Source organism: Microcaecilia unicolor, chromosome 12 (assembly GCF_901765095.1).
Source record: "Microcaecilia unicolor chromosome 12, aMicUni1.1, whole genome shotgun sequence".
NCBI classification, from domain to species: Eukaryota; Metazoa; Chordata; class Amphibia; order Gymnophiona; family Siphonopidae; genus Microcaecilia; species Microcaecilia unicolor.
The window spans coordinates 58,107,895-58,134,763 of record NC_044042.1 but is presented as its reverse complement, the minus strand read 5'-3'; the positions used below and the strand labels follow the sequence as shown (position 1 = coordinate 58,134,763).

The following is a 26,869-nucleotide window of genomic DNA, read 5'->3' as shown; positions in this document are numbered from 1 at the left end:
ATTTGAAAATGGCCATGTTTCATAAAACATCCAAAATCGGATTTAGACATATCGAAATGTCCCTCTTTATGTTATTAAAATACAAAAACAGCACTCAAGTGCTCTCCAAATTCAAGAATGAAAGACCAAATGATATTTCAAAATATCAATGAAATAAAAATTGACATTTGTCAACCAAAACATCATACAAAGCTCATCCTTTTGTCAGAACATATCTGTGAACCTACTGGGCCCAGGGCAGAGGTGCCTTTTTTCCTATTTCCTCTGGCATTCAAAGGAGTAAAAGGGATAAGTTTACTGTGATAATTGAGTCCAGTGCGAGTATTCAGTGGGCACTGTTCCCTCTAAACTGAGTGGGTGTTCTCCAACTACATTACTGCTTCAATATTGTGTTTTCCATTGCTAGGAACAGACAGGTTTCCTGGAGTCCTATAGAGCTTGCCTGTGTATCATTATTGAAAATGTGATAGTGAAACAGCGCCCCCAACTGGCAGGGCTGTATGTGGAGGACTCCCGTTCAGCTTAGCGGGAACAGTGTGGGATGGCTAACATTGTAACCCCTTTCTACTGTTTTTATTTATTTATTTATTTATTTATTGCATTTGTATCCCACGTTTTCCCACCTCTTTGCAGGCTCAATGTGGCTTACAATACATCATGAGTGATGGAAACATATTAGAAAATAGACATTTAGTGTTACAGAAAGATCTTGGGCAACAAAATAATGATAAAACATAATATTTGAATAAACAAGCAGATATTGTTAGATAGTTCTGAATATATGTGGGGGGGGGGGGGGTGTTGTGTATATTCACACTGGTTAGTCTTTGTAGTATGCCTTGTTAAAGAGATGGGTCTTTAGTAGTTTGCAAAAGTTCGTTAGTTCATAGATCATTTTTAAGTTGTGCGGCAGTGTGTTCCATAACTGTGTGCTCAAGTAGGTAAAGTTTGATGCGTACATTAATTTGTATTTTAGACCTTTGCAGTTAGGGAAGTGCAGATCAAGGAATTTGCGGGATGATCTTTTGGCATTCCTGGGTGGTAAGTCTATCAGGTCTGACATGTAGGCTGGTGCTTCTCCGTGAATGATTTTGTGAACTAGGGAGCAGATTTTGAACGTGATGCATTCTTTAAGTGGGAGCCAAGGCACAAAATCCTGGGAACATCACATCCAACTTTAAGAGCCTCTTGCTCCTAAGAAAAGGAAAGATATGGTGTGTGTGTGTGTGGGGGGGGGGGGGGGGGGGGGGTTCTTTGCATTTAAAATGAGCCTGTTCAATGGATAATAAGTTTTCTCAAGGCTCTACTCCTGGTGTGGTGGGTAGAGGAGGAGTATAAGGGGGTGGGGCAATTCTATAACTGGGTGCATCGAGGAAGGCATACTGTGCATCGATTCCGTAGTGGCATCTGTGCACCAAGATTCTGTTATCAAATACTAGCCTAAACTGGCATTCAGATGCCTAAAATTAGGCGCAAACAGTTATACCAGGTCTATGGCAGATGCTAATGTTCATGCCTAAGTGTTCCCTGACCTGTGCCTAACTTAAAAGGGCCAATATTCAGGCTGCAGGAGGGAGCCCAGCTAACTCCCTCAGTCACCAGTCAGCCCGGATATTCAATTCCCGGCTGTTTCCGGTGACCGGCACTGAATATCCGGTTTATTTTTAGCCAGTTCACAAAGTTAACTGGCTAAGTTGATATTCGCAAATAGACAGTTAATTTTAAACCGGTTAAAGATATACCAGCTATTTAAGTGGTCCAATGAGGCCTCTTCTAATAGCCGGACATAAATTTAATATTTGGGGATAGCCAGCTATATCACATTATATAGCCGGTTATCTCCTAGGTGACAACTAGGAATATTCAGTGGGGGATAACCGACTATCACTCGCTGAATATTGCCGGATAGCTGGTTAAGTGCCATTTAAGTGGCCAGGTGCCGCTCCTGGAAGGTTAAATAGTTTTGAATATCAGGGAGATAATAGTCTGTAAATTACATGTGACCTTGGGAAAATGCCCATGCTCTGCCTATATGTACACTCCCTTGCAGTTACATGTTAATGCACCTATACACATGTAAGTGCCAATTCTTCCAATTATAGAACTGCCCTTAAGCCAATGTCAGTCCTCAAGGGCCTCAACCCAGGTGAGTTTTCAGGATTTCCCCAATGAATATGCATAAGGTCTATCTGTATGTACTGCCTTCATTATATGCAAACAGATGTTATGCATATTCAATAGGGAAATCCTGAAAACCCGACTAGGTTATAGACCTCAAAAAAACTGACAATGAGCACCCCTGCCTTAAGGTATTATGGCTCCCATCAACTTCTTCTCGGCATTTTTTCTTTATTGTATTCTATAATTTTAGATTTAAGTTCATGCCCTATTTCTGTGGAATGTCCCCTAGATTTAGATGTCTTTCAAACAGACAGGTTTTCCTGCTGTACTTTCACCCAGCAACCCCCCATTTTTTCTTTTATTTCCTGTTTATTCCTACGGGAGAAGTCTATATTTTTAAAAATCAACAGGTGTTTCTTGAAGTGTAATACTGAGTGTCTTCCGCTGGATTCTGTATAGGTTGCCCAAAGTTGGGCACAGATCGCAGATCCAAGTGTAAACAAATTAGCTAATTAGGTGATAATCAATTAATGGAGTTAACAAGCACTTAATTGGAAGTAATCAGGAGTTGTACGTGGATTAACTCTACGCCCTATTCTATAACATGTGCTCCAAAATTTCACAGCGTGCATCTGCAAAGGGGGTGTGGTTATGGAAGGGATATGGGCGGATCAAGGACATTCCAAAAAGCTAGGCACGATCTCCCCGATATTCAAAAGCATTTAACCAGCCAGGATCAGCATCTGGCTGGTTAAATGCAGCTACTGCGAGTTTTCAGTGTCACATGGCTGGCAATGACCCACTGAAAATTCACAGTGAGCAGATAGCCGGTTATATCACACAATAAAACCAGCTAGCCGCTGATTTTCAGTGCAAATTTGGAGGCCATATTTGGCCGGGTGAATACCAGCCCTATCTTTGGCTGGTTTAAACTTAACCGGCCAGTGCTGAGTAACAGTTTGGTTAGTTAAGTTTGAACCAGCCAAAAAATAAACTGGATATTCAACGCTGGTCACCGGAAACGGCCCAGGACTGAATATCTGGGATCAGGACTGACTGCGGGAGTTAGCTGGGAATAAATCCCACGGTCTGAATATTGAGGCCAATGTGTCTAACTGCCATCACTTAGGCGCAACCATTTACATTAGTCTTTGGCAGGAATAAATACTTGCACCCAAAAGTTAGGTATAAACCCCCAGATTCTATATATCACACCAAGATTTCCACACAGAAATCGAAGCATATCCATAACCATGTGCATAACCTAATTGTTTAATATGCCAATCAGTGTTGAAAATTGCCAATTAACAAGCAATTACTGACACCAATTGACATTAATTAAAATGTATGCACAGAAGCATCTACGCATATTCTATAATGTGCTGCGTGTAAATTCTAAGTTGCATAATTGAAAAGGAAGCATGGCAATGGGTGTGGAATGGGCAGGTCATTGGGAGCTGATGGGAACCAAGGCTGGCTGGGAGACCCTTCCGTTGGAGCCCCGAGGTAGGTCAGGGCACGGGACCAAAGCTGTGACATGTATAGAGCACTATTGGGCTTCCTTGCCTCACCACTGCCTGTTAAAATGTAGCACCCTCAGGCAAAAGGTTCACAGTACACCTAAGAGCATTTACAGCTTCTCCTATCCAGGGTGACACCTCTTGTCTTCCAAAGTGTCTTTCACAACAAATCCCCAAGTTAAAGGAGTTTATCAAGCTACAAAGAAAATATCTGCCCATACTAAGCCTACCACCGCTAATCCCTTCCTAATATTCACATATGAGAAAGAGATTGCCTCTGGGGGGTCAAAGACTGGCAGGAAGGAAGTTCGGGGACATTAAATCAGCACATATGCTCAGGTTTGGCAAGTTTTTGACATGTAGTGAGGTCTTTTACCACTCTGGCTGTGTAATCCACCAGGCCTGTCATCACCAGCAGAAAGTGATGTCTGAAAACAATATTTAAACTGTGCTTTAAATCTTGCTGCAGCCAGTGTACTTCTGACTTTTTCCCCAGTTTGAAGGCTCATCTCCCCCTCATGCAAGTCCATCTTATATAAGAGCATTATTTTTTTTTTAAGTGTTCCTCTGTAAGGAAGCAACTCCTATAGTAAGAATCAATAACACCAACTAGCAACACTATCTCATTTCCAAAAACTCCTCCAGCCCTTCCCACCACCCCATCTTGCTCTTGCTGTTCTGTATGGTTGCTGATGTGTGATACACGCACAGCAGCCTTTGATTACCCGTCTCTTATTAATTCAGCAAGAAAGGGAGAACTGCATGCTGGGAACATGTCCACTAGCTAGTGAATTCCCAGACCAGTAATGGACTCTCTTCCAAGTACTGCACCACAATAACCGTACTTATTAAATTCTACCAATGTATGACAGAAGAAATACTTTGATTCAGACTGATGTGGAAAAACAGAGAATAGTTTACCACTGCTAGCTATTCTGTGCGACGGTATAAAAAATGGGCCCAATATTCAGTGATTTTTGCTGTCCGCCGCCAGCGTTAAACCCAGATATTCAATGCTGGGCTGTTTCCAGAGACCAACATTGAATATCCAGGGGTTTTTTTAACCACTAATGTTTACCGGGTAGGCCAGTATTCAGCACTAACTGGTTAACTTTATAGCAGTTAAAGACAGGACAGCTATTTATGCGGTCCTACTTGACCGCTAAACTTACTCGGTTAGGCAGTGAATATTGGCGCCTAACCAGATAAGTTGCACGATATAGCAAGTTATGTGCTATGATCTAACCTGCAATCTCCCGCTGAATATTAGCAGTTAGGCACTGGTATGCTAATTTATTTACTGCATTTGTACCCCACATTTTCCATCCTAGTAGTAGGTTCAATGGGGCTTAACAGTTTACATGTTCCAGGGGGAAACAGGTTACATGTTCAGAGTCGTGCAGTGCAAATGTGCCGGGTCCAATTTCAGTTCGTGCTCAGGTCAGTTGAAGATTCGTGGTTGTAGGTGCGTTGTCCTACTAGTTGCGTGGTTAGTGAGGTCATCGGGGGGGGGGGGGGGGGAGATTGTTTTGTAGAAGTGGGCTTTCAGGTGTTTTCTGAATTGTAGGCAGTTGTTAGTGTGTTTTAAGTCTCTCGGAAGGGAATTCCAGGTTTTGGTGCAGATGTAGGCTAAGCTTGTTTCGTATGTGGTTTTATATTTCAGGCCTTGGCATCTGGGGAAGTGGAGTTTGACGTAGGATCTTGTGTTCTTGGTTGTGTTGTGTTGCGCTGCGGTAGGAAAGCCGGGACAAGGCTAGATTGTTCTGTATGCTAGCATACAGATCTTGAAGGATATGCTAGTTTTGATAGCCAGTGTAGCTTTTGGAGTAGAGGCCATGAACTTATATGTTTTTGCCATATATGAGTCTTGCTGCTGTATTTTGCACAGTTTGTAGTTTCTTTAAGTTTGTTCTTTACATCCTGTGTATATTCCATTGCAGTAATCTGCATGGGCAAGATTACTGCAATATTATTTACCTGTCCTAGGAGGAACTAAACTGATCTTTAAAAAGCTTCAGACATTACAAAACAGTGCAGTCTGTCTTTTATGCAACTTACATAATTCTGTTCATGTTAGCCCAGCTTTAAAACACCATTGGCTTCCTGTTGAATACCGTGTTTCATTTAAAGTTCTATTATTAGTTGTTAAGGCATTAGATCACGGACTCCATCCTACCTAGCCTCTCTTATTATTCCTTATATTCCAACCCGTCTTCTAAGGTCTTTCAATGATCTCACCTGGCTCACTTAGAATCCACCAGACATAGTGCTTTCTATTTCATGGCCTCGTCCCTCTGGAATTGATTACCTCTGACAATCTGTGGTGAATTGTCTTAGGAAAAATGTACAATAGCCGTTAAAACTTAGCTTTTTAAGCAGGCTTATGGCACTTGATCAGACTGGAGTCAGACTGTTTTGGGCGGCTGCCCTATAGTGTTTGTCTATCCTTTGTTGGTTTCAATGTTTGCCTTTACTATTTGAAATTTGTAGTTCCTTCCTATGTGTTATTTTTAGTCTGTAAACCGCTTTGACCTGCTTGGTCAGTATGCAATAAATAAATAAAAATATTATCCTAATTGTCAATAGGTCTAAAATCCAAAGCAAATTACTTAGACTTCTATTGAAGTCGTCAAAGAACAGCCTTTTTTTTAGCGAGTCCTTGACAGCTTCTGAAGCCCAGTACTTTATATCTGTGTTTCCTAAACTTTTAGCAGGCCTGTCCCCATGCTATCACTTTAAAATTCTATCAAAAGAAATTGTCAAGGGAGTTGCACCCCTCTCCAAAATTTAAAAAAAAAAAAATCATTGGCAAGAGGTAGTGGGCTAGTGGTTAAGGCAATGCTTCTCAGCCTAGTCCTCAGGACACACCCAAAACAGTCAGGTGTTCAGGATATCCACAATGAATATGCATGAGATGGATCTGCATACCAAAGAGGCAGTGCATACAAATCTATTTCATGCATAATCACTGTAGATATCCTGAACCCCTGACTGGTTGGATGCAGCCTGAGGACTGGGTTGAGAACTCCTGGGTTAAAAGAGTGGAATGAGAACCTGGGAAGCCAGTGTTCAAATCTCACATCTGCCACTGACACTCCTTGTGCAAGTCACTTCATCTTCCAATGCTTCAGGTATCCACTGAGATTGTAAGCTCTTTTGGGAAGGAGGATTATTATTATTATTTGTTGCTTTTGTATCCTACATTTTCCCACCCATTTGCAGGGTCAATGTGGCTTACATATTACCGTTAGCTAATTCCGGTCTGAACAAATACATGGTATGAACGAACACAAAGTGATGATGTGGTGGAATGAGGTACAAGTAATGTACCTGAATATTTTTCACCACTGTACAGCACAGAATCCATCCAGCAACATAACAAAAATAAGTATTATCATTATTAATTATGTGCACCTCCAGCATATCGCTCACCCTTTATCCTTCATCCTTACGCACAATCTTGAGTTTCCCTATTCACATGTTTAGAAAATAGTAAGCACCGCCTGCAAGTAGTAGAATCGGACTAGGATGCATCTGCTGTTACCCTCCCTAGAGCATACTGGGTCTTTTACCCCATTACTGCAGGACTGTGCTGACACCTTATCTCTGGTTCTGACCTAATCCTCTTCTATGTTCTTACCTCACTGAGGTTTAGTACTATACCAATCATGGGGGGAGTGGGGGGGGGGGGGGGGGGGACTCTGATGCCCTGCTCTAAAGGTGCTCAAGACCCTTGTTTTCTTTGGGGGGGTGGGGCGGTGGACCTTAATACAATTTTGAGCAGAGAACCTTTGCCCCTCAGTGCACTGCATATAAGCTTGCAGGCTAACAGCATGCCTGTTTTTCAATTATTTATTTATTTTTTTTTATAACATTTATAACCCACATTTTCCCACCCACTGGCAGGCTCAATGTGGCTTACATCAGACCGTAAAGGCAATCGCCAATCCGGTAAACAAACAAACAAAGTATATTATGGCAAATTAACTGAAGGAAGAGGAGTGTTGCTCCAGTGAAACGTAGCTGCAGATGTTGCTGTAAGTAATTGTGTCTCGAGACAGTTTTTCACCTTTTTGTCATCTTTGCTTGATATTAATATGTTTGCCAATTGTTTATTAGTACATGTTTTAGGTTTTGCTCATACTTCTACACTAGTAGGGGAAGGATTATTTTGGATCCTCTATAGGTATGTGTCCTGTTTGAGTCCATTCACTTTCATAACAGAGAGTTGTCTGTAATGACTATACATACTCTGTGCATGATTCATTTACAACCCACAGTAGTATTTATATGTATGCTTGACTACATTACATATATTTTGTACCTTTTAGACTCCTTTGAATTTTGGGTTCTTTTATATCAGTTTTTGTGTTTTATTCACTTCTTACTATTTTATCATTATCTAATTGTATGTGGAAGGCTTTTGATGTATATTATTTATTGATTTCATTATATATTGATTTAAATGATACATGATTTTTTAAATATAATTTTTTATTGGCTTGGTTTTGACTTAATTTATGTGTCTGCATTGGCAATTCGCCCTTGATGCAGCCTTTGTAATGGTGAAATGTGATCACATTGGGCACTTTGATAAAACTTATCTCCACTATTTGCTAGTCTGCTTTGTCTATTTGCTGATTGAGCACTTGCAGTTTGCCCTTTCTCTGTGTTTCTGCCTCTACAGCTTCCATGCAGGAAAGATCTCCAGTTTGCCTGCTCTCTATAGCTCCCATGTGGAAAGAGGTCTGGCCTGCTGGCTCTCCACAGCTCCCACATAGGCTCAAGCCTCACATTCTCCACAGCTCCAACATAAGCTGTAAGCAAGGCACTGGTCTCATTTCAGCCTGAAATAATTCAAACGTAAGGTGTCTCCTGATTGGTAGCTCTGGAAAGTGGTTGATTGGCTATTAATTTATTTCTGTCATGTCTGGCTGCTTCATTGGTTAGAATGATTCACTCCCCACTCCAAAAATCAGCCCTATGAAAGTGGCTGTACATTTGTCTTAAAAATTCCAGCAAGACTCAGGGGCCGATGCACAAAAGTCACTGTTAAATAAGGCAGCCACGGGTGAACTAGTGATTCGCCAATAGAGACTGATCCCAAAGGTGATGGCATGCAAATGAGATGCATGTAAATTTAATGGAGACCTTTGTGCATTGGCCCCTGGAAGCACCTAACCCTCACGCAGAACAGGATAAGTTCCCTTCTCCCTTCAGTCTGCCTCCCGATCACCCTGTCCTGCTGCAAGGAGCCCTCACCATCTGTACTAATTTATTTATTTATTTTGTTGAGGGGTTGTGTGTTTTTGTGTGCCAGCTAACAAAGGGGAGGAGCTGCCTATGCAGCAGCAGCACAGCCCCGGCCTCACCGCTTACCGGGCCAGGAGCCCTCCTCCACCCCCTCTGGCTTCCTCTGTCCTAGATGTAAATGATAAAAGCAGATAAGTTCCACCTTGGAGTTTGCAGATTGATTGCCTTTCTGCTTTTTGGGTTCCTATGTCCTAGGTCAGAGCCCAGAGCCTGATACAAGCAATGGCTGAGTACCGGGGGCCAGCCAATGGCTTCAGCACCCCAGTAGTGCAATGGTTGTAGCAGGTGAACAGGAGAGGGAAAGTGATGAAAAGAAAGGGGCTGCCTGCATTAGATGTACTTATAGGGAGAGGCGGTTATTAAAGAATTTTAGGAAAAATTGCCCCTGCCGGTGGATCACAGCTGTGCAGAGAAATTGTAACCACATGGGGCTCCTCTCTGACAGCTCCTTACCTGCTGTTAAATCTAGCACATTAAAGGAAGGTGCTCCTTTCTGTGCATTGCACGGAATGCTCATTATAATACTAACTAGTTAAAAAAAGGTCCGTTTCTGTAAGAAATGAAACGGGCGCTAGCAAGGTTTTCCTTTCAGTGTGTATGTTTGACAGAGTGTGTTTGACAGTGACTGTGTGTGAGAGAGAGAGAGAGTGAATGTGCGAGTGTGTGAGTGTGTGAGAGAGACTGTGTGTGTGTGTGTGAGTGAGAGAGAGAGAGATAGACTGTGACAGTGTGTGTGTGTGTGTGTGTGTGTAGCCGACTTAGTATGTGGGGCAGGTGGCAGAAAGGGGATAAGGCTTGAAGATAGGTCTGATATAGGGGCTGAATGTGAGGTTTGGGATGACAAAGGGGGCTTATCCTGGCAGATAGTGGGTGTGACAGAAGGGGGCTGACATTAGGATAGATAAAAGGGTGCTCAGAGATAACACAGGGATTGAGAATAAGGATCTAATGCTGGACCCTGCGGGCAAGACTGGAATTTGCGCCCCCCCTCCCCCCAAAAAAAGACTTTCCTCTATTGTATTAGACAGGCAGAGAATATGTGATAGTCATACGGTTGTCACCTCGATACAGTTAACTCAAAGAGAGTAACCTTTTGCTGGTTTGCCTCCCTCATCGCATTCTTGAAATTCTAATTTCCCAAATAAGTTTAAACCTGCATTTCCGCACATGGGACAAAACCAGAGCTGGATCACTGTTCTTGGTCTGACATAAATTAGGAGGCAAACCTAGCCCTCCAACACACTTACATCCAAAACTGCAGTCAACTTTTCAGAAATATCCCCAATGAATGTAGGTGGAAAGTATTCCCCTCCCTGTGCATATCCTAGAAAAGTAAGAAGCGCATCCGGGTCGACCGAACAGGCTGATAATGATGCATCTTATCAGCCTGTCTGTGGAGCTCAGGTGAATAGCACCGGTTAGGTCAGGTCTAGGCCCCAGGGCCCTCCCGCTCCTACCTCTGATAATGTTCCTGATAAGAAGCGCGTGGGCCGGACAGTCCACCAGCGTGAACTGCAGCATGTGGTTGCCATTGGCGCCCAGGTGTTGGGGTACGGGCACCACGAAGGAGAACCCCAGGTCCAGGGTGATGCCCCGCTCACGGCTCTGCGGGTTCTTGTCAAAGGCCGCCGTGGACGCGGTCATGCTCAGAGCCCGAGCCAGTGACGTCTTCCCGCTGCCGATGTGACCCAGGACCCCCACGTTGAAGTTAAGCATTTTCCCTTCCGCGGAGGGGGGGGGGGGGCAACGTGCAAAGAGGTGGATCGGCGGGGCCAGTCAGGGGTGGGGAAGTTTGTGCGCGTCTGTGACTGACATTGTGTGTGTGTGTGTGTGTGTGTGAGTCAGAGGGGTATGGGGCGGGCAGGAGTGTCGATTTTGGAGGGGGTGGGTCGATTTTGGAGGGGGTGGGTCGACATACATGGAGAGGGATGGGCGGGGCCAGAGTCAGAGGGGGGGAAGGGTACCGGCAGTTGGGGGGATTGGATCAGCTGTGAGGGTTTTTTTTCACCCAGAGACGTCAGCGATCTATGGAGTCTAGCAGATCAACTCCGAAGGAGCCATGGTCTGAGGCAGCAAGAACAGAACGTTGGAGGTGAGAATTATTATATAGGATGAGCTCATTGTCATATATTTGTATGGGATCCTCGGTAGCTGCTACAGCACATGGTTAAAGCCACGCAAAACCTCTTTATGCATTTGACGCTATATAACATTTGCTTTAGACCAGCTCCAACCGATCTAGAGCAAACGCTGCAACAACAGTAAGTAGGTGCATCAGCCTCTCACTTGCAGTTCCAGTAGATGATTTTGTAACCCATTTGGGACCTTGACTTGCAGTCTAGAAACTGCTGCTTTATATAAACCACCCTAAGAGAGAACTGGTAAGAAAGTTCTCACACAAACTTCAATTTCTTTCCCTATTATTTTTACTGCAGTTTGCTCCATGGGTCTCTGCCTTGACCTCCAATTTCCTGCTGCATGCAAACATGGAGGCTATATACATTTCTAAAAACACATCTATATTATGCAGGCCACACCCGTGTTTATATGCTTTTATAAAATAAGAACCTACAACTATTCTAAGCAGCACACAAATGGTCTTGCACAACTTCAAAGGAGGTGCAAATATGTCCACATATGGGTGCATTTTATAAAGTACACATGTACACTACAACTCCACCTAGCTCTGCACAAACTACATCTGAGAACCTGGGGAACTAAGTTTGATTCTCACTGGCTGCAGTCCATTGCCCCAGATACAAAACACAAACAAAAACCTTACACTGTGAGCCACCTAGGGACAAAGGAAGTACCTGCATAGAATAAGTAAATCGCTTTGGCTATACTACACAAAGGCATTCTATCCAATTCATGACCCTTTTATATCACAATGAGGGGCATAATCGAACATGGCGCCCAAGTTTTCCTGAGGCCCGGGCATCCTCGCAGGATGTCCTTGGGAAGGGGCGGGGAAACCCGTATTATCGAAACAAAATGGGCGTCCATCTTTCGTTTCGATAATACGGTCGGGGACACCCAAATCTTAACGTTTAGGTCGACCTTAGAGATGGTCGTCCCCGTTTTTCAGTGATAATGGAAACCGAGGACGCCCATTTCAGAAACGACCAAATCCAAGCCATTTGGTCGTGGGAGAAGCCAGCATTCGTAGTGCATTGGTCCCCCTGACATGCCAGGACACCAACTGGGCACCCTAGGGGGCACTGCAGTGGACTTCAGAAATTGCTCCCAGGTGCTTAGCTCCCTTACCTTGGGTGCTGAGCCCCCCAAAACCCACGCCCCACAACTGTACAACACTACCATTGCCCTAAGGGGTGAAGGGGGGCACCTACATGTGGGTACAGTGGGTTTCTCGTGGGTTTTGAAGGGCTCACATTAACCACCACAAGTGTAACAGGTAGGGGGGGGATGGGCATGGGTCCACCTGCCTGAAGTGCACTGCAGTACCCACTAAAACTGCTCCAGGGACCTGCATACTGCTGTCAGGGAGCTGGGTATGACATTTGAGGCTGGCAAAAAATACTTTTAAAGTTTTTTTTAGGGTGGGAAGGGGTTAGTGACCACTGGGGGAGTAATGGGAGGTCATCCCCGATTTCCTCCGGTGGTCATCTGGTCAGTTCGGGCACCTTTTTGAGGCTTGGTTGTGAGAAAAAATGGACCAAGTCGGCCAAGTGCTTGTCAGGGACACCCTTCTTTTTTCCATTATTGGCCGAGGACGCCCATGTGTTAAGCATATCCCAGTCCCGCCTTCGCTATGCTTCCGACACGCCCCTGGGAACTTTGTTCAACCCCGCGACGGAAAGCAGTTGAGGGTGCCCAAAATCAGCTTTCGATTATGCCGATTTGGGTGACCCTGGGAGGATGCCCATCTCCCGATTTGTGTTGAAAGATAGGCGCCCTTCTCTTTCGAAAATAAGCCTGAATGTCTTCCTTTTTGCTACTTATTCCTGCTTATGGAGAGTAGAGCTTTTATCAAATTGCACAAACTCATATGAACGCAAAACGTATGTGCATGGAAAGTCTGTGCTTACTTTTACATAGTCTGAATGTGGGCATACCTGGCAGTGTGGTTTGAGCAAAATAGAGGGAGAGCTGTGAAGTATATGCATATTTAATAAAACACACAAGTAATCGCGTAGAGTACACAGACCTATTTACAACTTTTTCAAGCAGTTGTAAGTTTGTGCGTTGGCATTTGTGCACTATTGGGACTGGATTGTAGCTAAATGGCGGCAACCTAACGAGCGAGCGAACCGTTAGCTCCTGATACCATCTCGGAGCTAACCGTCGTTCAGTTACCTGTTGGCTGAAACATGGCCCGATTTCGTTTGCGACGGTTTTCCTTGTTGCTGCGGTGTCCTGAATTTGTCCTCTTTTGCCAGCTTTGGTGCGGAGGATCGAGGGGGAGCTCTGGCCGGCTCGGCTCGTTTTCGGCAGGTCGATGGGTCGGCGGTTGGCCTGATTGCGCTATCCCTATCCCTGCTCTTGAGGCCTGTTACTCTTGGGGGATCCGTCGGCGTTTGCCCGCTGGTCGTCTGCTTCTCGCCGCCTTGAGCATGCCATGATCCGGGGAGCCGTGGTCTGCTGTCCGCCTGCACTGGCTACCTCTCCCTCACTCTTTGCCCTTCCTGTCGGGCAGTCTGCTGCCTTCGTGGTCCTGGCCCGTGTGATCTTTTGGCTGGCGTGTTGGAGTTGCTTCCCTGCGGACGCTGCCGGCTCGTCTTTTCCTGCTGGCCTGATTGAGGGGACGTGGCGGGGACCCTTGGATTGGAGGACCCCGACGGTTGGAGCAGTGGAGGAGGTCCGTTTGGGCCACCGTCTTGGATCCTGCTTCGTCGACTCTGGAGATCGTTGCTGCATGTTGCTGCAGTTTCCTCCGTGCCTGTCTGAGTTATCTGACCACTGCTGCAGTTCCCGTTTGTAGATCGCCATGCCAGACCTGATCGAGCCACCCGTTTCACCTGGATCCTTATCATCCCCTTGGCTCACTTGGATTTTTGCTGTCCATCTTGTCGCTTTCCCCTTTCCCTTCCTCTCCCTCCCTACCCTGCTCCTTCCTAATTTAATGTAATGTAACTCTATTGTATTTATTTGAAAGCCACTTTGTAAGCCACTTTGGGGCTGCAGCACTGTGGCAAAAGGCGGGGTATAAATGACCTAAAATAAATAAATAATATATTTAAATAATATATTCAGTAGCGTACCAAGGGCGGGGCAGTCCGCTTCAGATGCAGACAGTAAGGGGGTGCACAGAGCAGTTGTTGGATCCACCGGTTTCCTGCCCCCCCCCCCCCACTCTGTTACTTCCTCTGTTCTAGGGCAGGGGACCAGTGCAGCCAACTGCCACGCAACTGCTCCGTGCACCCCCAGGTGGTGAGGGTGATGCACTTCGTAGGAGGGGGAGGTGGGTGATGCGCTTCGTGGGGGGGGGGGGGGGCATAGCAGCGACACCTCGAATGGCAGTCAACCTAGGTACGCCACTGCCTATATTATAAAGACACATAGGTGCCTACACTTCCTTTATAAAACAGATGCCTTTTTGGAGTTCTCACACAGGTTTCTAGTATTAAAAAATCAAGCCCTAAAAGGACAGCTTACATAGCACAATATCTTTCTTTCAGTTAGTTCACTAAAACTTATAATAACAAATAAAGCTCTCGGGATCTGGGAAGATTACTCTTCATTCTTTCATAGCCTCCTGTATTCAAGATATTCACACACAGCAAAAGCTATTTACCTTTCTGGATTTTGTTCTGGAAAAGACGAGAGTCCCTGTAGGCTATAACATTTTTGATTTTGTAGTTCAAAACCACACAGGTCCCACAAAGATGTCAATATCAATGTCAACACACATTTATATAGCGCCACCCTCCCCAAACGGGTCCAGAGCAGTTTACTTTATTCAAAATAACTACGTAAACTAATATATCAGATAAAAATTAATACAGTATTTAACCCCCCCCCCCCCCCCCCCCCCCCATAGACTACAGCACTCCATGGTCAGGTCAGATCAGGAAAGCAAATAAGTCTTGATTTTTTTTTTTTTTCAAAAAGAAAAATAATTAGAATCTGTTCTAATAAAAATAGGCAACCATCCTGAGGAACCAACCTTTCCGGCCCCTAATAGTCACACACATCTTCTGTGCCTGGTACATAAAAACTGTCATCCGTGTACATTCCAACATATTCAAAGTGGGAAACCTCAAATAGCCCACCTGAGATGAATTCTGTAACCTCCTCAGAACATAACCTCCAACAAATTCCTCGAATAAATGGAACTTAACCCGGGAATCCTATTAGTGGGAGAAGCAGAAGTCAAGCCCTATCTTGTGTGTTCCTCTAACCACTAAGTCACTCAGGAATCTGCTGGGACTCCTTTGCCCTCTCCGGGATGTGAAGTTTCGCCTAAGTCTTGCCTGAAGAGCAGGCTGTACATTTCTATATGGATCGGTGCACTCATGATCAAGCAGCCTAAAAGAACAGTCCGATCAATTCAGTATTATTAGCATCTGAGTTTTCCTTGAACACTGAACACATTTGGATGGATACAAACAAACAGCAGTTGAATTCACGCAATCAAAGTACGGTTTATGTTGGTCAACCTAACTTCTGTAGCAAACACAAGCAAGAGAAAGCTTTTTAAAACAAAAGTAAAGACATATAGAAAGTAAAAACAGAGGGGGAACATGGGCTCAAGAATAAAAACTGGCATAAGACAGAGGAAAAAAAGAGTGATAACGGTGAAGATGAGGAATCAGTGAGCTCAAGGAACAATAGGGTAGATTAATAGGTTGTACTGGAGTGCTGAAAATGTTTCATAAAATATAGAGAGCCATGTTAAAAGAAGCATATGTACTAGTGTTGAACTTTTAGCAGCTGTGCTGGGGAATCCAAGATACTAATTCCATATATCTTCAAGATAAGTTTTAAGATTAACCACTAGAGAATTTTAACGTAATTGATGGCTGACCAAACATCTGAGAAAGAGCTTTGGTGAATTCCAGCCTCCAAGTCTAGTGTAGTTACATCGTGTCCCTTTTCAGACAACATTTCAATTTTTTTTCCAACACCAGCAGGTCAAATATTTAAAACCACTTATGCAGCTGGCATCAGTTACCAATCGCAAAAGTGCTTTTTTTTTTTTTTTTTTTTTAATTAAGGATATGGGAAACACAAATTCCAGCTGTTCGTTCCTGAATGGCCAGAATTTATGCATTTTAAAAGGCTGCGGTTTTGGGGTGGGCCAGAAGCAATGCTGAAAGCTATACAAATGGTGGCAAAATTCAACTGCTTTTTTGAAATAAATTGGCTGCTGGCAGTGAGCGTTTTGCCCATCGCTGACAGCATAATTCCCAGATATTCAAAGCCGGGACCTGAGCAGGCTTCGGCTTTGAATATCCGGTTATTTTTAAGACGGCTAACACACAGCCGCTGAAGTCGATATTTAGCACTTAGGCGGCCATGGGTTAGTGCATAAAGGGGCCCCTTTTAGAAAGGTGCTTTAGGTGCTATGCGTGTGCAGCGCACGCCAAAAAGAGACTACCGTCAGGCTACCGCCCCCCCCCCCCCCCCGAAGGTAATTTCAGATTTAGTGCACGCCCATACTACCTGGATGATTTACTTATTTATTTCCTCCCACATGCATCGTTTCCAGCAGCAATTGGCACTTGCTGAACAGTCACCACACGTGTAGCATGTGAGCTCTTATAGCTAGATCAATAAGTGGCGTTAAGGGTTCAGTTTGGGGCACGCGCTGGTTTCAGTTTTACCACAGGCCCTTTTCCCGGCCCATTAAAAAAATAAGCCCTTTTTTGCAGACATGGTAAAAACTGACCCGGCAAGTGACCAATACACATGCCTACACTACCGCAGGCCACGTTTTAGCGCGGCTTAGTAAAAGGGCCCCAAAGATAGGACAGAGTTTTATGTGGTCCCATTTACGTGGTAAACCTGGTCGTTTAAGTGCTGACTCCGCCACCGGAACACCCCCAACTTAGCCAGCTTTGTGTTTGGCGCTAACTGGGATATTCAGCAGCACTTAGCCAGTTAAGTGCCACTGAAAATTAGCAGCTAGCCCTCACCAAGTGATTTGACCAGTCAGCAGCCGGCTAAATCGCTTTAAATATTGGGCCCCATATGATCAAGCGACACCCAAATTGCAGGTACAGCTTCAAATGACTAAAGTGTCTGCATAAAGTTATCTGTGATAATCGATGGCACCTATGTGTCAGCCAGTCCCAGCACTGAATATTAGGTCCTAGAGGCCACAAGCTTTTGGAATTCTGCTCCAAGGACTGTTCATCACCTTGCTCTAGGACAGCACCCTGACTGAGCGAGGATTCTAACACATGCACAATCCTCCAGCCAGCATGATTCCATGACTGAGCTTCCCAGATGGGAGTTAAACTGTTGTTGCTGACAGAAAGGACTCCTTGTATGGTATTTCTTCCTGCATTAAGAAGGTGACCTGGCTGCAGTCCAACACGTTTAACCCCATTAATACCAGTAGTTTTAAACTGGCTGCCAGCCAGTGAGCACATTAGAATCTTTTATCTGTGTCATAAATGTGCATAACTAGGTCAATCAAAAACAAATTTGATTCTATTTCTATTCTTTTTTTTTTTTTTAAATAATATACTGCAGAACTTGCTCAGATACAGAAACTTTATTACATTTCGCTTTGCAGAGCAACCACTGCTGTGTAACTGCATCACTAACAAACTGTATAAGTGCTGGCCCCATCTATGTTCTGCCCATGCTCTGCCCTGTATATGCCCCCTTTGCCAATATGAACCATGTAAATTAAGTGGGTACCTGCAGAATAGCACGCAATTGGCATTTACATGCGTATATGCACACGTACACATATATATGGTATTATTTTAAACATTTATGTGAAGTAACGTGAATGCCTAGTTTACAGAACTGCCCTGTTTACAGACCTGAACTGTTTAGCTTTTGAAGTGGCTGCTACGTACAGTAACATAGTTACTGTACGTAGCAGCCACTTCAAAAGCTAAACAGTCCAGTCACTAGGTTTCGGAGTAGAAACTTAAAGCAAAGAAAATGAAATCCACGTCTGAATTATTAATGGGCTCATTTTCGAAAGAGAAGGGAACACATCTTTCGACACAAATCGGGAGATGGGCGTCCTTTTCCCAGGGTCACCCAAATCGGCATAATCGAAAGCCGATTTTGGGCGTCCCCAACTGCTTTCCATCGCGGGGGCATGTCGAAAGCATAGCGAAGGCGGGACTGGGGCGTGCTTAACACATGGGCGTCCTCAGCCAATAATGGAAAAAAGAAGGGCGTCCCTGATGAACACTTGGATGACTTTACTTGGTCCATTTTTTCTTGTGACCAAGCCTCAAAAAGGTGCCCGAACTGACCAGATGACCACCGGAGGGAATCGGGAATGACCTCACCTTACTCCCCCAGTGGTCACTAACCCCCTCCCACCCTAAAATAACTTTTAAAATATTTTTTGCCAGCCTCTATTCCAGCCGCAAATGTCATACCCAACTCCATGACAGCAGTATGCAGGTCCCTGGAGCAGTTTTAGTGGGTGCAGTGCACTTCAGGCAGGCGGACCCAGGCCCATCCCCCCACCTGTTACACTTGTGGTGGTAAATATGCTGAGCCCCCCAACCCCCCCCCAAACCCACCAGAAACCCACTGTACCCACACCTAGGTGCTCCCCTTCACCCCTTAAGGCCATGGTAGTGTTATACAGTTGTGGGGAGTGGGGTTTTTTTGGGGGGGTTGGGGGGCTCAGCATACAAGGTAAGGGAGCTATGCACCTGGGATCAATTTGTGAAGTCCACTGCAGTGCCCCCTAGAGTGCCCGGTTGGTGTCCTGGCATGTCAGGGGGACCAGTGCACTACGAATGCTGGCTCCTCCCACGACCAAAGGGCTTGGATTTGGTCGTTTCTGAGATGGGCATCCTCGGTTTCCATTATCGCTGAAAACCAAGGATGACCATCTCTAAGGTTGACCTAAATGTTGAGATTTGGGTGTCCCCGACCGTATTATCGAAATGAAAGATGGCCGCCCATCTTGTTTCAATAATATGGGTTTCCCCGCCCCTTCACCGGGACATCCTGTGAGGACATCCTCAGGAAAACTTGAGCACCCCGTTCGATTATGCCCCTCTAAGAGTAATTCCAGCACGGTCAGAGCTGTGGCAACAGGGGGGTGGCAGCAATAGGGAAAGAATGTAGTGTAATGCTTATTTTGCAGAGCTCTCTCACTTCTGCGCTGCAGTTCATCTCTCTGTAAGCTTGAGCCACACAGTGCAGAATGTTTGGAAAATATCATGGCTACAAATCTTCTGGGACGTAAAACCTTGAGACCAACCCAAACTTCCTGCATTGTACATCTCAAACTTAGAGCAGAACTACTAAAGTAGAAGATATATTGTTTGAGGCAGCTCTGCAAATAGCAAGGCAAGGGGAATAGGTAGCACATTCCAAAGTACACTAGTTGCCCGGGAGTCATGGTGGGGGGGGGGGGGGGGGGGCGGAGGATGAGAGAGAAAGACTGGGTGAAGGTTATGGGGTTATGAGAGACAGACAGAGAGAGAGACAGAGAGAGACCTGGTGAAGGCTAAAGATTATGAGAGAGACAGAGAAGCACACAGACAATGGGAGACAGCATGAGAGAGAGAGACAGTGAGACTGGGTGAAAACTGGGAGGTTAAAAGCATGGACTGGTGAATGCTTGGGGATATGAGAGAGAGAGAGAGAGAGAGAGAGAGAGAGAGAGAGAAAGAGACAGAAACATGGTGAAGGCTGGGAGGGTATAAAGAGAGAAACTGGGTGAAGGCAGAGAGGGTATGGGTGTGGGACTGCTTGAAGTCTGAGTGTATGAAAGAGAGAAAGAGTGAATGGGTAAAGGCTAAGGGTATGAGAGAGACAGACTGGGTGAAAACTGGGGGTATGAAACGGGGCGAAGGCTGGAGGCATCATAGAGAGACAGAAAGACTGGGGATTATGACAGAGAGAGAGAGAGACAAACACACAGACATTCAGACAATGGGAGATGGCATGAGAGAGAGAGAGAGAGAGAGACTGGGTGAAGGTGGGAGGATACGAGAGACAGAGAGACTAAGTGAAGGTTGAGAGGGTATAGGGCTGGGAGGATATGAGACAGAGAGACATGATGAAGGCTGGGAGGGTATGGAAGTGGGACTGTGTGAAGGCTGAGGGGTATGAGAGAGAGAGAGAGAGAGTGAATGGGTGAAGGCTAAGGGTATGAGAGACAGAGACTGGGTAAAGGCTTGGGGTATGAGAGACAGAAACAGGGTGAAGGCTGGAGAGTATGAAAGAAAGATGCTAGGTGAAGGCTGGGGGAGGGAGAGAGAGAGAGAGACAGGGTGAAGGCTGGGGAGTATGAACGAGAAAGAGACTAGGTGAAGGCTTGGGGAGAGAGAGAGAGCGCGATACCATATGAAGACTGGGATGGTGTGTGAGAGAGAAAGAGACTGGGTGAGGGGGGTTATGAGAGACAGAGAAAGAGAGACTGAGTGAAAGTTGGGGAGAAATGGAAGAGAAAGGAGCTGGGTGAAGACTTCAGGGTATAGAGAGCAAAGAGAGAGAGAGGGGGAGAGAGAGAGACTGGATAAAGTCTTAGGGGTAGAATGAGAGGAGAGACTGGTGGGGATTCAGGCCATGGTGATACATGAAACAGCTGACAGCATGATTTGTGAAGGGAGACTGCTGACTCCTGACAATGATTTGCAGAGGCTGCTTAGGGGAGTGATTTACTAAAGTTTCTTTGTCTACTGACATAGAAAAGGAAAAGAGTCATGGAGGGGCATTTTCAATATGACATCTAAGTCCAACTTTGCTCAAAAAGTCCAGAATCCGAATAGCGAATATATCTTTTTTTTTTTCTGAAAATGGCCAATTGCTAGATGTTTTTGTACTCTTTGCATTTATCTTTCTGGACTAGGGGGCACGCAAAGAAGCTATTAATAGTACATTTAAAACAAATCAGAGAAAATATTTCTTCACTCAACGTGTAATTAAACTCTGGAATTTGTTGCCAGAAAATGTGCTAAAAGCAGTTAGCTTAGCAGTGTTTAAAGAAGGTTTGGATAACTTCCTAAAAGTAAAGTCCATAAGCCATTAATAAGATTGACTTGGGGAAAATCCACCACTCATTTCTAGGATAAGCAACATAAAATGTATTGTACTGTTTTGGGACCTTGCCAGGTACATGTAACCTGGATTGGCCACTGTTGGAAACAGGATATTGGGCTTGATAGACCTTCGGTCTGTCCCAGCACAGCAACACTTATGTTCTTATGGTCCACTAAAAAACACAAAACATCCATTGGGATGTAGGAGTAGCCAGCATTCTTAGAAGACTGGCCACACAGACATCCCAGCAAAGCAGTGGGGCAACCTAGGGGTACTGCAGTGGACTTCACATAAAAGCTCTAAGGTACCCATCTCACCATTACCCCCTTATATTGTATGGGCAGTCCTCCAAAATCCACCAAAAACGTACTGTACCCAACTATACACCACTACAGTAGCCCTTATGGCTGCAAGTGTCACCTATATGTGGGTCAGAAAGTTTTGGTGGTTTTTGGGGAGCTGCCACTTTCCACCGCAAGTGTAACAGTTAGAATGGAGACTGGTATGTACTGTTTCTTTCACATCTTTGGGGGGTGAGAGGGGGTCAGTAACAACTGGGAGAGCAAGAGAGGGTGGGGCCACTCATTTATTCCTACAGTGGTCATTTAGGGCACTTTTCTGTGGCTGAATTGTTATTAAAACAGGTCTAGTTCAAACATTTTAGTTTTAGTCCTGAACATTTTTGTTTTGTTCCATTATGCAGGAAAATGTGCAAGTGTTAGGAATGCCCTAATCCTGCCCCCAACATGCGCCCTTGTGATTTGGACGCACTGCAGACGAAACACATAGATAAACATTTGCAAAATAGGTTTCAAAAATAGCGATTTGAACGTTTTGGCAAGCAAGATGTCCAAATTGCTGCTTTATGCCACTTTTAAAATGCTTTTCTCTTTAGATAATGAGCCCCTTAGTAAATCAGTTTCTTAAAGTTCTAGTGCTGATGTGGAAGGAAAGGATGCTCACCCACACCAGAAGTTCACTGGGGACAGTGTTGGAGGGGTGGGGAAGGAGAAGCGAGAGAGGTCTCAGCTGCTGGCTCCTATGGTTTTGGGTTGGCTGCTAGATTTAATAAAAATTTATCAAAATTTCACATGTATATGTGTGTTATGTGTATTTTGTTTGTGTAATCATGTTGGCTATTTTTCAGGCTCTTCATATTAAACAAAAAGAGGTTGATATTCAGCCATCGGTGCTCAGCGTTTTGCTGACCATGGCTGGCATTATGGCCAGAAATTCCGTGCTCTGGCATTGAATTTCTGGATTTCTGAAGCCAGCTAAACCATAGCTGGTTAAGTGCAATATTCAGCACTTAACCGGCCAAGTGCCACTGAAAATGACTGGTTAACCCGAACAAGCTATTTAATCAGCCAGGAAGTCATTTCTGTCCAGTTAAATCACTTTGAATATCAACTCCATGGTCTGTAAACCAGTCCAGCTAGGGTGTTCCCACGAATGGAGATGAGAACCACTGTTACATGGTTTAGAAAGTTACCACAGCAAACCAAAGAAGAAAAAAACCTCCACAGATACCTCCAAGGACAACAGAAAGTGGAGATGGCAAAAACAGAAACATGACTATAGGACCAAATGGCAAACGTTTTATTAATTGGGTCAGTTAATAAAGATTTTGTCACTTGGTCCTGCAGTCACACCTCATTTTTGCTGTGTCCACTTTGTGCTGTCCTTAGATATTACCACACCTCTGGGATTCATGACTTAGCTACAAATCTGAACTCTGCTTGGCAATATCCAAAGGATGAAAGATAGCCCTTTGATGAGTCATTACTGTGTGACTGAACACGGCCCAATTAGCTGTAAATTGCTGTTTAAAAAAAAAGGATGGATGAGCTCAGAAAGATAACACTTAAAGAGAGATGGAGGAAAGAAAGGCTGCCAATGCAAAGAACAAAAAGGAAAAAGCCCCTACATGCAGACAAACACTAGCAAAGCGAAAGAGTAGTGGTGGACCAAATGTACTCTGCAGCCAGTAGGGTAGAAGGTCAATCTTTATTAAGCACCTCCATCTATAGATTTTAAATTCCAATTTTTCTAAATTAAAAAACAATAACAATACACACACACATGCCCCAACTGCTCCTATTTGAATCATTAATCCCTATCAGCCTGGTGATAACATCATCATCGTTGTCATCATCACCATGAACCTAGTCCTCGGGACACACCTAGCCAGTCAGTTTTCAAGACACTACCGCCATTGTATGCAAATCTATCTCATAAATATTCATTGTGGGTATCCTGAAAACCTGAATGGCTAAGTATGTCATGAGGACTGCTTCAGGGAGATATCTTTAGGTGTTTGTATGATGACAAGTTCATGTGAAGAAAAGCTGTACAACATAATATACACACATGGAAACTGGAGACTCTCATGTCTGAAGTCACCAAAATCAAGAGGTTTACGATATTGGTCGTGCTCTATTAAACTGAAGAACTGTACCGTGCGAACTTAACTATAGTTATGGTATCCTTCATTCGTCCAGAAAACATAGTTTATCTAAAGAACGTGGCCTACTAACTCCAGTGCCTTTTAATAATCACTGCCTACAGCAAGAATGAACATCAATTCTCGTGATGCAAAGGCTATCAAACACAAGGCCTAATGAATGTGGCTGCAGAAACATCAACCTGAATCTTTTATCAAAGGAACGGCAATGCCATCGTTAGTTTACAGCACCTAGTGCTATATTTGTATTTATGGTGGTTTATCTGCACACTTGCATTAGTAGCAAAGCAAAGCAAACCATCATTCATATATAAATGCTATACATTATTGCACAGTTCCACACTGGCAAGGAAATTCAGCAAAAGCTGTGTGTGTGGGGGGAGGGGGAATCACAACATTCCATATTTCTCTTCTTTTCTTACAACACTAAAAGATATGAAACTGCCTAACAATAGCCCATCCTTAATTTCAAACAGTTTAGTGTGCGGTGTAGCTTTAACAAGATTGATTTATACAATGCATGATAAAAAGGCACAAAAAATACAGATCATGGATACATCTGTGAGCAAACAAAAGCGCTGGATTTGTACACAATCTATACAAGTGTGCATTGGGTAACAGTCTAATGTACTATGTATGCATATTTATGCATTTATCTATATATCTATGCATGTGTGTGTGTGTATATATATATATATATATATTTCATTTTGCAATAGAAATTTTATTTAATCAGTTTAATAGTTAACAGCACAGCACTCCTTTCCCCACAAGAAAAAAAAATTCTCCAAGGGAGAGTATTTCTTTTGGTGAAAAAAAACGTGCTGGCTATAGGATGCCGACACAGATAAACCAATGTGGAGAGCACCTCATCGGTGGAATACAGAGCTACACAGGACAGAAAATAAAAATAAATCCATCTGGCCAGACTTACCTGGCAAGAGATCTGTACGAGGTAGACCAGCTCCCTGGAATCAAAGCCATTTCTCGTTACTTCATTCTGCTCCTCTGGGAGCGAAAGCTATAGAGAAGGAAGACAAGGGGGAAGGGAGAAGAAGAGAAACAGAACGATCAGGTCAGCGAGCAATGAGCTAAACTAGGCATGTCATCATTCAAGAAACGCTGCCGCTTCCTCGCAGCTCCCTCATTCCATGACACATGGGTATCAAGACACACTGCTGAGATTACAGAAGTGGTTTTACTCATCAGCATTATAGAGAATCCAAAAATGTCCTTCTTTTTTTTTTTTTAAATTAGAGAAAATTGATGACAAAATAAACACTTTTCACTATAAGGCAAAAAAACAAAACAAACACACCTAAAAAAATTTTGTTTGAAGCAGTGATGTATCAGATAAGGTTCCATAGCAGTTTCCTTTATAAAATATCCAACCTAAAAACCTTTTCTGCCACAATATACAATATAACTCCACCACAAAAAATTGTTCCATTGATCAGTCTTATTATCCATATGTCTATAAAGGGAGCATTACTACTACTACTTATCATTTCTATAGCCCTACTAGACGTACGCAGCGCTGTACACTTGAACATGAAGGGACAGGCCCTGCTCGACAGAGCTTACAATCTAATTAGGGCAGACAAACAGGACAAACAAGAGATAAGGGAATATTAAAGTAAGGATGATAAAATAAGCATTAGTAGAAAGCACACAGCCATACCAGCACAGTAAAACGTCTGGAAGGGCAATTCTATAAATCGGTGCCCAAAGGTAGATGCTACTAACTTATACATCTTACTGGTGCCACTAAACGTCAATTATGCGAATAAGTGTTAGGTGCTATTCTATAACATATACACTAACATTGTTAAGCGCATGAAGGAGGTGTTAACATGGGCAGTGGGTCATGGGTGTGTCTATGAGACACATGTGTAACATATAGGGGTAAATTCTACACATGATGCCAAAAAAGCTTATGCTCAGGAATCACGTCCAAATTTAATGGGCTTACATTTCAATTAAATCTAATTAGTGCCAATAATTGCTAGTTAAAAAGTCAATTATTGGTGTTAATTAGCTCATTAGTCAATTAAATTGCACATACAAATTGGGTGTTTGCTCAAAATTGCGCATGCAATTTTTGGTAACTTTTATATAATTAGGGGGTTAACGCCTCCTAAACAGGAGGCAGTAAGTAGTTCTGCGTTAACGCTCTTCAGGTTCTAAGTGCAAATGGTAACATTAATGTACAACCTGCAATAAAAAGATGCTGTGCTAAATCTGAGCTTCGCAGTAAAAGCTTGCGTTACAATGCATTAAGTCCAGACTCTTGTGCAGGTTAGTAAAAGGAACCCACAGTTATGGAGCATAGCTTACAGTTACAGGACATTATAGAAATGAACAGATGCTTTAGACAAGCCTACAAAAGATCAGTGAACTGCAGACTATTTAACAACAATCAGAGTTAGAAATAGGGAGGCTGTGGCAAGGCACACTACCTATGTCCTATTTTTTATACAATACCTCTGGGGTCCTTTTACTAAGGTGCGCTGAAAAACATAGTAACATGGTAGATGACAGCAGAAAAAGACCTGCATGGTCCATCCAGTCTGCCCAACAAGATAAACTCATATGTGCTACTTTTTGTGTATACCCTACTTTGATTTGTACCTGTCCTCTTCAGGGCTAAGACCGTATAAGTCTGCCCAGCACTATCCCCACCTCCCAACCACCAGCCCCGCCTCCCACCACCGGCTCTGGCACAGACCATATAAGTCTGCCCAGTACTATCCTCGCCTTCCAACCATCAGTCCCGCCTCCCACCACCGGCTCTGGCACAGATCGTATAAGTCTGCCCAGCACTATCCCCGCCTCCCACCACCGGCTCTGCCACCCAATCTTGGCTAAGCTCCTGAGGATCCATTCCTTCTGAACAGGATTCCTTTATGTTTATCCCAAGCATGTTTGAATTCCGTTACCGTTTTCATTTCCACCACCTCCCCCAGGAGGGCATTCCAAGCATCCACTACTCTCTCTGTGAAAAAATACTTCCTGACATTTTTCTTGAGTCTGCCCCCCTTCAATCTCATTTCATGTCCTCTCGTTCTACCGCCTTCGCATCTCCGGAAAAGGTTCGTTTGCGGATTAATACCTTTCAAATATTTGAACGTCTGTGTATATGATCATATGGTGAATATGATCTCTCAAGGGCTCCTATTTTAAATGAAAGTGGGGATCAAACCTTGACTCCGGCTAGGACATGCCACAGGAACGGAAAATATTAAACTGATACAGTAAAACTAGAGAGGTTTGCTTTTGTGTCCATTCA

At 44.0% G+C, this 26,869-nt stretch overlaps 1 protein-coding gene across 2 annotated transcripts in view; it reads right to left on the bottom strand.

Annotated features, from left to right (window-relative positions):
- ARHGAP32 (Rho GTPase activating protein 32) overlaps window positions 1-26,869 on the bottom strand; it is a 385,189-nt gene that overhangs the window by 176,649 nt on the left and 181,671 nt on the right. For both annotated transcript variants that reach the window (XM_030221202.1, XM_030221203.1), the window contains exon 5: window positions 24,515-24,601. In XM_030221202.1, the coding sequence (XP_030077062.1) occupies window positions 24,515-24,601 (87 nt within the window). The remainder of the gene's footprint in view (window positions 1-24,514; window positions 24,602-26,869) is intronic.